Source organism: Etheostoma cragini, chromosome 14 (genome assembly GCF_013103735.1).
Source record: "Etheostoma cragini isolate CJK2018 chromosome 14, CSU_Ecrag_1.0, whole genome shotgun sequence".
NCBI classification, from domain to species: Eukaryota; Metazoa; Chordata; class Actinopteri; order Perciformes; family Percidae; genus Etheostoma; species Etheostoma cragini.
Window position 1 is genome coordinate 16,965,338 of NC_048420.1, and position 13,429 is coordinate 16,978,766.

At 39.9% G+C, this 13,429-nt stretch overlaps 1 protein-coding gene across 13 annotated transcripts in view; it reads right to left on the reverse strand.

Annotated features, from left to right (window-relative positions):
* LOC117956612 (sodium bicarbonate cotransporter 3-like) overlaps positions 1 to 13,429 on the reverse strand; it is a 43,044-nt gene that overhangs the window by 15,820 nt on the left and 13,795 nt on the right. For 7 of the 13 annotated variants that reach the window (XM_034891761.1, XM_034891754.1, XM_034891762.1 and 4 more), the window contains exons 2-9: positions 12,066 to 12,147; positions 9,348 to 9,497; positions 7,680 to 7,818; positions 7,049 to 7,209; positions 6,647 to 6,835; positions 5,250 to 5,621; positions 1,435 to 1,550; positions 535 to 692 (exon numbers count right to left, since the gene is read on the reverse strand). In XM_034891761.1, coding sequence (XP_034747652.1) covers positions 535 to 692; positions 1,435 to 1,550; positions 5,250 to 5,621; positions 6,647 to 6,835; positions 7,049 to 7,209; positions 7,680 to 7,818; positions 9,348 to 9,497; positions 12,066 to 12,147 — 1,367 coding nt within the window. The remainder of the gene's footprint in view (positions 1 to 534; positions 693 to 1,434; positions 1,551 to 5,249; positions 5,622 to 6,646; positions 6,836 to 7,048; positions 7,210 to 7,679; positions 7,819 to 9,347; positions 9,498 to 12,065; positions 12,148 to 13,429) is intronic. The other 6 variants (XM_034891756.1, XM_034891758.1, XM_034891755.1 and 3 more) reach the window with 6 other exon arrangements.

Here is a 13,429-nt window from a genome sequence, read left to right on the forward strand (position 1 = left end):
ACACACACACACACACACACACACACACACACACACACACACACACACACACAAGGTATAATAAAATAAAACTTTAGAAAAGTCAATTTATGTTTCTTGGTGTGTTACCACCATTGTTGCTCAGCGGAATGAAGTGAAACCATCTGCAGGGCTCATTTACTATGCTGAGGCCAAATTTAATAGCATTTACCCCAAAATATGCAAAAATAATATTTGTACGGTATAAAAGAAAATCAAAGTTGTGTGTTTTTTTATCCAAAGCCACTATATTATGACAGTTGTGTAACCTCACAGGACTACTTGCGTGGCTACTGACTCTTAAGTCTTGTTACTGTAGAGATTACAGACATGGAAAACAGACACTGTAGTGAGAAACAGAATAAATGCCCAGGTTATACAATTCCCATGTGAATTGGGCTTTTAACTGGCTTTGTCAGTTTGCTTAAGTTGCTGCCAGAGGATAACTTTTCAGACTTTTAATCGAATATCACATTTTTTGAATAAAACTCATCATTCGAATCCAAATTATTGTACCTTGTGGGCACAGGCACCTCTGTGAGGCCTGTAATAAGGACTGCAGGGGACAGTCGTACAAAGGCAGTTATGGGCTTCTCCAAGAAGTCCACTTCTCCCACCAGTACGTTGGAAGCTTCAGCACCTGGAGGAATCTTTTTCATGAAATTCATGTCCACCTGAGACCAATAGAACAAATTCAATTAAAGAATCAGATTAAAAACAAACAAATACTAATTATAAACAGAGAAAAAGAAGGACGGACACACATGCAAACAGAGAGGAAGAAATGGGAATGTAAGGGGTGGCAGCAGGTCGTTTGGACACTAATATAATGAATGAAAGATAAGTAGCTATTAACTACATAAACGACTACATAGTACTGAGCAAAGATCGTCCATGGCTGTGATGCATTTCTTACCACATTTCTGAATAGATACTTCCAATGTGCAATGCTAAATATGGATCTGAGCATTGCAACAATTTCTTCATCTCTGTGTAATGTGGTAGAATGTGCCTTCATACCTCTTTTGTATCCTCAGACTCACATAACCATTGCACCTTATTTTTTGGCAGTCATAATGAATGTTTTTATAATGGGAGCTACTTAAGGCGGCCTGTCATTTTATCTATTGGATGGGGTACAACATGGTAGGATAAATGGAGGCCATGCAAAGGAGGATTTTTTTCAAACCAAACAGATGACTATGTAAGACTTTGAATTTGTTGGCCAATGCCTCTTACTGAGCCCAGGAGAAAATGGCTGATGGATATGTTATGGTAGCTATCATGCAGGCAGCTTTCAACACAGATCCTTTAAATGTCTGTGGCAGTCCACAAACCGAAGAAAGACACTGATGAACTCCTGGGCCCTTCCATCAAGATGGACTGTTTCTGTGCTCAGTACTGTGGTTAGGTTACCTTGCTGAAGTCGACACTGCTGCTTTCTCTACTGACCCCTACTTTGGATGGTCTCCTCTCCACTGCTTTGATGCCATCAAGGTTGTTTGGGACAGAGTTGGGGGACACCGGTGAACCTAGGAGTGACAGGGGGAGAAAAAGGGCAAGAGAGATAAAGTGGTGATAGACACTGTGTAGGTACTTGGAAAGCAAAGACTGGTCAAGATTTACAGCATGGTTTTGCCATGAAATGCCATTTCTGATTTCTTTATTAATTGCAATTTCTTAAATGCCATTTTGTCTAACATTTTTCCTCTCTACTTGATTTGTAATATAAAGGAACTGAAAAAAAAAAAAAGTTCAATGTATTTTTTTTAAATCTGCGATAGACCAAAACTTTATGGCATGGGCTCATTAAACAAGAGGCAATTTCACAGGCGTTGAACTCATTTTTGATCAGAGGTGAGCTCTTGGCAAACAAAATTAAAACATTTAAAATGTGCAGTTCAGCGTATCACATTATTGGCTGCAAGTGAAAGGATTTCTTTCACTACCACCATCACTAGCTGTGTTTGGTACAGAGCTGTAACACTGTGATGTCTCTCCACAGGGAAGACAATATTTTTCACAAAGCACCGTTCCTATTTGCTCCCCGTCTGTTAAGCTCATTACTTGGTGCTAAATCAGTCCTGCTTTGCTGAAATTCATGTCAGCTGTGAGTTAAATGCAAGGGGATGTGTTTAATGTGCCGGATATTTCACCTTCCTCTGACTTCAGCACATTTAAGTGTTGAACCTTAGGTATTTCTGTGCATAATTGGCTGCACACACTTCAACATTGCTTATGAGATTTGAGCCATACCAGATACAGGAAACGCTAGCACTTGAGGTGACATGAGAGTGGGAAATGAAATGAAGGAGTTGTGCATTTGAATCAAAGGATAGTATTTGCATACTATCCTCTGAAATTCTGAAGTAACACTTCTTTTACCAGGTTTTCTTTTCGCATCCATGTGAGCACATTTCTCTTTTTGCCATCAGAAAGTTATCAAGTCAACGTCAAACAAAATACATTTATAAAAAGGGCTCAAGCAATGTGCCACATTCTCACCTACAATAAATCAAAATGTGCCATTTCTACCAGCATGGGGCTTGGCCAGTAATCCATACCCTTGAACTGTACCCTGGAGTAACCCCAGTGGATGCTGGGCAGCTGTGATTGCTGAACAGGAGCATGATTGCTCACATACCTGACAAAGCCTCTTGGAATAAGGGAGGGATTAGTTTAGGTTACGTTCGCCAACACACTTCATTCAGAAAGGCTAAGCCCTGGAATGCTGCCCCATACTAGCCTTTTAAACAGTGGCGTCATAGCGCTACCTCCTTCATATGCAAAACAGTAACATAACTGAAAATATGTAAAGCTGGTAGCACTGAGACATTTCTGTTAAAGAGGAAAAGATTATGTTAAACTATTCTGTATTGTTATGGTTGTTGTACACATGTATGTATTAAACTTGGTCTTCTGCTGGAAATCTAGTTCTTCCCACAATTTACATTATACTGTACGACTCAAAATTTACAAGTAGCCGTAAACATAAATGGATTATGTAATGACACTAGGTTACCATAAGTCTAGATGCGGCATTATTTAATTTAAAAATGGCCTATGTTCATTAAATTGACAAGTAAAAATGCTTAACATTTGAAAATCTCTCATATAGGGTCTAGAATAACATGAAGCAAGTGTACCAGTGATTTTCCACATGCCCACATGTATTTCACCCATGAAGTCATACTCAATGGATCCATGGCATGTGTATGTATTAATAGCCTGCTGTCAACTCAATACCATTACAATATATTTAAAAACTGCCAGAACATATAAATCATTGCATCGACTAGAATTATTATCGACTAGCATTACTTCTTATAAACCTGTAAACCAGGATATTCTCAACATACTAATATAGACAAATTACTCTAAACGACACAATAAGGGCACTTTGCTGTATAACACTATATCTCTGTTCAATACACAGTCAGAGGGTTTAGCTACTTTAAGTAGCTTAAAGTCAACATCATACAACACAGAAGTTTTTATAACCTAACCCAAAACTAAACTATTAAACTAAAAGCTTGAAACCCCCCTTTGAATAATAATCTAACCCACACACTGTTGTCAGGACGCTTGCTTCTTTGAAAATACTGTGTATTTTCCTAGAAGAGGGTACAATTACAGAAGTTCTAATGACCCCTACTTTGAAATGGAGCCATTCCCAGATGGGGAAATATACAGACGCACACACGGAAATGCAAACAGTCTAATAATAAACTGACAAGGCTTGGTTTAGGAAGAACAAAAAGTCACTGTCGGTGCTAATATGAAAGAACATGCAGTACCTATACAACCACTCTGGTCTAGGGCTTATATTTAGCCATGCTGCTTGCACTCGCTACCCTCAATCTCACTATTCTTATTTGGGTAAAAGAATGTTTATACTTAGGAATTGATGATGAGGAAGAGCATGGGCTCCAACAGATGCAAGGGGGACAAGCACAAGTTGCATGACATTTATATCTGTGTGTGTTTTCAAAATGGGATGGTCACCCGGGGATAAAAGGCATAGTACTCTATATCAGTTTCTGCGTCAGACAACATAACAAAAAGATAAGGACTTAACAGCTAGGGATGTCCCGAGCTTATCTGTAGGATCTGTATCTGAGACGGGGTTCTGTTGTTGTTTTTTTACACTGACTGGTGTCAGCGATTTAAAACCCAATCATAAACTGTGCTCTAAATATAAAACCAAATCAAAAAGGCCTCTGTGCACTTTGCTTGAACAAAAGGTACCTGTTCCAAATCAAATGTTGTGAGTGAACAGCAGAGCAGCTTGATAATAAACAGCAGCCAGTAGCTTCAGTTAGTGGTATCCACATTAATAAGAGAAATTGTGCAAGTAAAAGCAGAGCAGCTTTGGGTTATAAAAAAAAAAACTAGGTTACATCTTGCAGGTGCATCATATTGGACCTCAAAGTACATTTTAATCTTCATATTGTGTTTATTTTAGGAATACACCCATGCTCTGCAAATCCTGTAGCTTTGTGTCACAACAGATCCATATAGACAAGCACTAATGCAAGTTACATTTTCTTGGTTAAGATATCAAGCTGTTTTACCTGGATTAGCTTTTCTGGTTTAAATTAAGTTTGTACTGTGTAACTATATAAGATAGCTGAATTAAGCATATAATAGTATTAGCAGATATCCAATATTAAATGACTTATACTGATCAGTGGCAACAAGTAAAATTAAACATTTTCGGGACATCCCTTCTAACAGGTCTTACATAAACAAATTGAATGAGAACAGGACACATGATGAAGTTTGGGAGAAAGACGGACCAAAAAATTATGGAAGGCAGCCATAAAACCACAATGAAGGAGGTGGGAATGGGGACAGGGCAAAGCAAGGCATGGATGATGAGGAATGTTTTGCAAATGTGTAAAGAGAAAGCGAGAAGTTGGAATTGCAAATAGAAGTATAAATAGTTTAGAGAATAGCTAGAACGAGAGATATTAATAGGAAAGAATGGATGAGTAGAAATAAAAAGGAAGGGAGAAAAGCAAAAATCATGAGACTGAGAAGAGAGTGGTGTTAAAAAAACGTTGTGGATAAATACAGTGGGAAGAGCGCCTTAGCAAGTGAGCCTTGCTGTGGGTTATTGATGAGATGGCCGCAGGGTTGGAAGTTAACAGGGAGCAGAGCTTTCATGCTAGTGCTAGTGTTCTCTGTTCAAGCCGTGACTCACACTGGCAGGCTACACAGATATTTGCCTTCTAAGGGCAGCAGCTCGAAGCCCTGGGATGCCAAGGATGTGCGCCGGCTGAGCTCAGGTGATGGTCCCTCTTCTTCTGCAGAGTTTGGTGGGCTGTCATCCTCAGGAGGGGATACCACCACTTCAGGAATGCCTTGAGGGCCAAGGCCTGCACCAAGGGTTTGGGAGAAGTGCCGGAAGGCAACAGGGGTATTTTGAGGGGTGTTGAGGAGTTGGGGGCCTGGGGTGGGCCCAGTGTTGGAGGAAGAGGAGGGCAGGAGATGGTTTAACAGGATGGAGACCCTGGACTCTCGTCTCTGGGAGAGGTTGGAGACAGAAGAAGAGGACCCTGGCTTGTAGAGAGAGAGACGTGAAGAGGACAGGCCCTCTCCTAACAGAAGAGTCAATGGCAACAAGGGGAGAGGAGAAGGGGGAGAAAAGGAGAGAAAGGAGAAGAAGGAAAAGGAATAAGGGATGGAGCAGAGAAAAAACATATGAAGTAGGAGTACATCACAGGGGTGATATCTGGAGGAGACACAGCCAGAAGGGGTTGGCAGCAAGAGCAGGGCAGAGGTGTAGTTAGAGATATCCGTGCCTGCATTAACATGAGTGGAAAGAATGGTTGTGTGCAGAAGACACTAAGAATGATTCAGTGATGCATGTAGGAGGGTCTGCAAGGGCCAAAAAACTTCTCATTCAACTCAACAAACCAACCGTTCAACATGTCGGATGTTAGGCAAAACTTTTCAGAGAGGCTTGCATGCAGGAGAGGATTAGTTAGCACAATGTTGGTGCATTGTAAGCAAACATGTGCTCTACCACAGCAAACCAGTCATAAATCCTACACAGTGCACACACTCATTTGGCACAAGACATTGACTTTCACATTACAACTATTACCATCACCAACCATCGCTGTGACATATAATTTTGACCTTTGACATTTGCATTTTAAATTGAATGATATGGAAATGCAAGCCTAACAAGAGCCATAGGCACAGAAGCGGAGCATGTGACATTTCTTTCATATTTAAAACATCAAGCTGGCACCCACAATCATAAAATGCACACCAAACATAAACACTACTGCAGCCATGTCCGTTCAAAAACACACAAAATGCTGACTCCAGTTGCATGTGAAGCAATATTTCCCGAGTGTATACAATACATTGAATACAATAATTAATTCAAAAACCCAAGCCAGGCCAGCCATACAGGTTAGCAGAGTCATTTGCACCCAGATTTCTTTTTCACTAAAGTGGCTGACTGCTTCAATATAGATCATTCTCTAAATTTTACTCATGTTTACCTTCTACGAGGGCATTAAGGAATTTGAATATTGGATTTTTAGGAACTGTTCCCCAGTGGGGGAAAATATGGAGGAAAAAGAAATACAAGTGCGTTGTAGGATCTCACCGTTTCTTTCAAGTAAGAGTGGGTCTGAATGTTTCTTGCCTATGTCAGCAATGGAGCGCACCAGAGGAATGCGATTGCTGAGTTTTCTCTCATTCTGGTGGTGGTGTTTCTTCAGCATGGCTTCCCGTACCTTTTCACGCAAATCCTCCTTTAGTTGGCCTGATGCCACCATGCTGTCTATTAGCATGCCTAAATTGTACAAAGGCAGGGACATAAAAACACAGTAAGAAAAAACGATGTATAGGCTATTCAAAATGATATTGCTAGAGTAATGAGTAGTCATTTCCTTGTTTAATCTCTTACTCTTCACCCCAATGCTACACAACAAATACAATAAGATGGCATGAATACAGTAGGTCATGCATCTTAAAAAGTGATTTCAATAAGTATCTAAAAATGTACCCGCAATTTCCTCGATGCTGTTAGCCCTCATATCCAGCATGACTGTGCCGTTGAGTATGCAGCTGCGCAGTTCAAATAAGCTGTGTAGTGACAACGTAGCCACATATGGCTTACTCCACCTCTCCCCACCGTCTTCCACATCCTCTTCAAACTTCAACCATCTGTAGATAAACACAAAGACCACAAACACACATTATAGTTCAGTGAGGGAACAAAGAATTTACATTTTACAATTTAGTCCTTAGTAAAATAACCCTGTTGACATTTTCGACCTGAGGCTGAGTATGAGCCTAGTCTATGTCTCTTCAGATCTGCATTTGAGATTGCCTTATTGATATTATAAGTCATTTTCACAGTAAGATACATATGTCCTATAATGTAGCCACTAAGGCTAATAGTTGTGACTAAGCCAGGATAACAATACCTAATCAGGATTCACAATTAACTCCTAATGATGTTATTCCATGACTAATGTCTGCTACAAAACCATAATAGATAACAGATGAAATAAAAATCCTGTCAACTAATATTTGTAAAACAAAAACAACAACAACAGATCTTTAGAGTTATGTATTGCTTTCACTTCATGTGGTTGTCATCATGCTGTTTGCCCCTTAAGTTGCTTTCTGACCTGGCAGTCTCCTTCCATTCAGTAGCGCTGCCATCTCTGAAAGACAGCTCGTCCAGCTCGGTGAAGAGGTCATGGGAGACATGCTCAAGGTCATCATCCTCTGTACCTAAAATAAACTGGACCCGCTGAGATGGTGTGTCTGCACAAAGAGTGGGCAAAGGCAAAAAGTCAGATGTGCTTGTTTACAATAACCGTAACATTCTCCAGGCATTATTAGTGTTGTTTTGACCTATTGTAGCACTATGGAGCAGGTTGCTATCAGTGAGTTCTCTTTTGAGCTTGTTCGCACTTCACGTGCACACAGGTGACGTGATACACCGTCCTACGCCTCTACACTATTCTCACCTATCTGGAGGTGGCTGTAAATTGCCAAGAAATGTAGCAATGTGCCAGCAAAGGCAGGGAAGAAGAGGACTGCAAGCTAGTTAACACAAGTGTAAACAATGCACCTTCCAAAATGTTTAATGAGGAAGGAAATGTTTTTGTTCTTTAGACCTCAAGGATACACACAATGTGTTTTAGTGTGTAATGTGGAATGTAAACTTGTCCATTTATGAGAAAACTCCACATGGCACCTTTATGGGGATGTCTTAATCTCAAACACATTTACCCTTGAGTTTCCCCTGTAGTACCATGCTATTATGGGAGTTCAGCTACAGAGCATGACAGAGGAAATGTCTCATAAAAGCAGAGATTAACTCTCTAGCATTACATTCTTTGGGATCTGTTTGAGAATGCGTGTGTTGATGGCAAGTACAACTGCACTAATGCCTTCTGAAGCTGGGGAAAATGCTTTTTGGGATAGGGTACAGTGAGACCAGAAAACTGTAACTGCTTTTCATTATCATGAGACAAGAGAAGGAATACATCTGCAGGGCTGAGGAAGTGTGCAAGGGAGCATAATGAAAACCTAAATGTTCTCCAGCAAATTTATTTTTGTGTCTGATTGAATTAGAGCAGATATCGGAAAATAGGAAATAGACTGTATATTTGCAGTTTATAAGACTACACCACGGGGAGGCAGAAATGGAACGACTAGCAGCAAAGTATTTTTTGTTCACACATGGGTGCACTGTGTGGGGGGTCTGGTGTGTATTTTACACAAGTTGAGTACACTTTATATTGATTTTCCTGCTGCTTACCGTCACTCTACATCTGTGTATGTTTGTGTGTGTTTGTGTTTTAGGCACAACAATTAGGTGAAACTGTGTAGATGGGTAAAGTGTTTCAGAATATCCGTCGCACAAATAGTGACGCTGTGTGCCTTCAGTCTTAACATGATAACCGGACCAATACAGTTTTTTTGGGTGTTGCTGTTATAAAGGAGTTGATAACTCCTCATAGATTTCAATACATTGTTTGGGTGCTTACGAGTCTGGCAGTGTATGTGGCAGCAATGTACACATTGCTTAAAATGTCATAGCCTTCAGTTAGTGTCAGATACTGGTTCCCAGTGACCTTTAATGCCCTTTAGAGCTGAAATGTTATATTCAGAACAGTTTATAAATAAACAAAAGTTGAAGGCTCTAAAAGTAGACGTTAATGGCAAGGTACTATGTCCTAAAGTACTATGTGTTAGAAATGCAGTAGAAAGACAGATTTAGAGAAATTGAAAAAAGCAGTGTGGGATTTGGGGGCATCAAGATAGTTAGGCTGAGTGTTTCCAACCATAAGTGGGGGATTCCCTGCCATCTTCCTTCCCCTCCTCAGAGTCTCTCTCTTTCTTCTTTCGGTGGTGTTTGTGTCCTCGGTGGCGATGTCTCCGTTTGATCTCCCTTCCAAGAGGGACATGGACGCCTACGTACACTGCTCTGTGACCTTGGGTAAAGAATAGTGCAATACCAATTTAGACACATTTCCTGTACACCAACTTTTACACAAATTAGAAAAAGAAAAAAAAAAAAAGAGGAAAACACAAGAAAGCATTTTGTAAACTTAATACAGGGTGAAATAGCACAAAAGAAGGAATAGACATACAGTTCACAATTTCAACTACATGAAGTATTATGATACAAATTGACTCCACTAATAAGGTGGTAAACAGAAAAAAGTAATGTTATTTGACAAATATTGTATTTACTTTAGAGAAATAAATAACAGTTATTTAAAAAGGTTCCATTTATAACATTCTTCTGCATTCAAACGTGTTAAACTTGACATCTCACACACACACACACACACACACACACACACACACACACACACACACACACACACACACACACACACACACACACACACACACACACACACACACACACACACACACACACACACACACACACACACACACACACACACACACACACACACACACACACACACACACACACACACACACACACACACACACACACACACACACACACACACACACACACCTAAAGCTAATTATCTGACAAAGGATGTGCTATGTCCAGAAGGACCACAATATTATAAATGGAATTCTAAATGCACTGGACTAAATTCAATTTCAAAATCCAAGGCTACATTGTAAAACTAACAATTTAAGCCTACAAGAACAGTGTCACAGTTCCAGTTGTAAAAACTGAAAAGACAGACACACTTACGTTTGAGACAGAAGACAGAGAACTTCTTTCCATTTCGTTTGAGTGTCCTAGATAATCTACTTGAAGGAAACCAGAGTACGCCATTTAACTTTTTCAACCCTCTGCTTTCTCCCAAATACTTTATATACTTCCCCACATTATTGTTACTGCGACACAGGAACTGTGTTCCGAAATGCAAAGCCTATTTTCGGCCTACACTCTCTGCCAATACTCATTTTTCACAGATGAGTCATCGCTCTTTGATTTGAGAGGGAACCCAGGAGAAATTAAACCAAGAAGCAGTACTCAGAAGAAAGGCAACCTACACATGACACATGAGCTGAACAGATGGAGAGAAACAGAGATGGAGAAAGAGCAAGAAAAGACACATGTGAAAAAATGTTGCAGAAAGCTGGACAAAAAGCAGAGGCCTCCAGGGATGTCACAAAAAAGAGAGAATAGGATAAATTGAGATATTATTGAAGAGAGGATGGATGATATGAAGTGTAGTGTGCTGCAGGGGGGGAAGGGGGGGAGGACAAGTAGCAAATGCCTGAGGGAGATGTCGTGGTAATGACATTTTTGGTGCTGCAATTTTATCTACATGTGTGAACAGCATTGACACTTTGTTAGATGTTACACTCCATCCATTATCTGACCTTATCAAATATTGATAATATTCATCAAATCACAGGGTCTATAAAAAACGTATTAGAATAGATTCCCTATCCATGTAAATTAAAATATAGAACACATAGAGGAGAAAACCTAAACATTCTTCACACATGTAAACCGCTACCGTTAGTTTTTAAATTACATTTTGCTTAGAATCATTAACTGGGATTGTGATTTTTCTGACTGTACTGAAAGTCAGTGTTCAGTAATATCCAATAACTCCCCATCCCAGCCCTACTACAAAATCTCAAAAGCAACAATATCCCAAGTGTCTCAAGTTTACTTAGCCTGGTGTGTCACACATAGGGCTCTATTTTAACAATCTAAGCACACGGAGTGAAACATATGGCACAGGTGTGTTTAGGGCATGTCCAAATCCATTTTTGACACGTAAAAAAAGGGTCCGTGCACTGAGCGCATGGTTCAAAAGGGTTGTGCTTTATGTCTTCATTAATTCATAGGTGCGTTTGGGGCCTAACATGCAATAAACCAATCGGAGTGTCGTCTCTTATTCCCTTTAAAAGCCAGGCGCATTGTTATTAGTACGGATTTGCACATTCTTATTTTTTATTTGTAATATTTTGCGTGTTTGTGTGCTGCTGCGCTTCCGTGTGTGTCTGTGTGTATGTGTGTGTGTGTAACAAGCATACTAGCCCACAGATTTTTTTTTGGCACATTTTACTGATTTGCTGTTAAAATAACAATGAAATGCTCCGCTATTGACTATGGATCAGGTGTTTTGTGGGTCAATGGCACGATCACTTCCTGCTGCCTCAAGACAGCAATATGCCAAAAACTCCCCTGAACACACCTCCTTGTGAGACCAGCACGCTCATGGGCGCAAAGATGGGTGCAAAGATGGGCGGAGGTGCATTTTAAACAACGTGGGCGCGGTATGGGAAATGATCAACTTCGGTCTTAAACTAGCAAAGAGACTTGCATTGGGCTTTGCGTTGCGTGCAAGATAGGGCCCTTAACGTGATCAGCAACAGGTGAAGAAAGAAAATGAAATGTAGACATTTGTTTAATAGAATTATTAAAGGCAACATAATCTTGCAAACTGGCAACCAACCCACTTTATGTGCTGGCTTAGGAACCTACCCTTTCCATCAATTAAAAAAGCACATAGAAGAAAAATCTTTTAGGCTGGCATTAAACTTACTTTCCAAATCTTCCGTTTCATAGCCTGTGTGAGTGGTGAAGCTGGTCTTCCCATGGTCAACTAGTGCCTCCTCATCTAGACCCTGAGAATGACAGAAGGAGAGAGTGAAAGAGAGAGAGAGAGAGAGAGAGAGAGAGAAAGAAAGAGAGAGAGCAAAAGACAGAGAAGAAATATATAAAGATACATTAGTATCATATACAAATAGATTTTTTATTCCAATTTTCACCATGATTTTTTACTGGTTTATATAACCTTATATACAATTTAACTTTAGTTTAAATAATTTAAACGCCTGCGGGCATATGTCTTTCAGAGGCCGTAGCAGGCTCTGTGTTAGATGAGTGAAAGATACAGGTATAAACTACTCTACTACATATCATACATGTTGAAAGGATAAATAATGTTCCAAAGGCTACATTTTGAAAGATTGGCTTGGCTGTGATAAGACTTGCATGGAGATCCTTCCATTTCCTCCTCCTTATTTGTTTTTTTCATTTTTATTTTCTACCCATTCCAAATCACTCCATAGCTCTGGGTTTATGTGTTGGAGTAAATCAAGTACTTTGGTTTTGTAGATGGCCAACACCGACAGCCAATTCCCATATCACTAAAACATTATCAGTCAAGAGAAACAGCGCAGACTTTGATCTAACAGAAAACATAATTAAGTGTTCTTAATGATAAGCAGTATGTGATAAAACAACTGTTTAAAATGTATCCCAGAACACAATTACATACTCTGACAAACAGATGTGATAACAGCATAGCTCGTCAAGCTGCCAAGCCTTGTCTTGACAAGCCTTGTCTTAATAAGCAAGGTATCATTGGAACTTCCAGTGATTTGGGGTTTTATATGTGCGCTATTTTTTCCAAAACTAATTAGTCTGTATTGGAAAACATATTCATTGTTATGGTCCATGCCATAAAAGGTGGGGTTTCTTAGCAACGTCAAGAGTTTGGCTACACTCGTTAAAAAAAAGAGGTTTATATGACCTTAGTGAGAATAATTAGCCTGATATCAGAGTCCTGGAAAGATCCAACTCGAGGGGACATAAAGCTAGCAGCAAAGGTGCAGATTAGTCATATTCTTTACTAAATTATAGTGTTTTGAAACAATCATCACAGCACCCAAACACACACACCCTGCGTGTGTGTGTGTTTGGGTGCTGTCTCATCCGCCAGCCCGAAAATGCAGCCTTAACCATCAGCAGACATGCTAAACTTAATATGAACTTAGCCCGATCCTAACCTAATAACCTTTAAACTAAACCAAACCTAGCTCAGTTTTAAAATCGATACTGGTTCGCACAAAGACAGAAGTGTAACAACACTTAATCACACAGAGACGAAAACCATGAACCCTT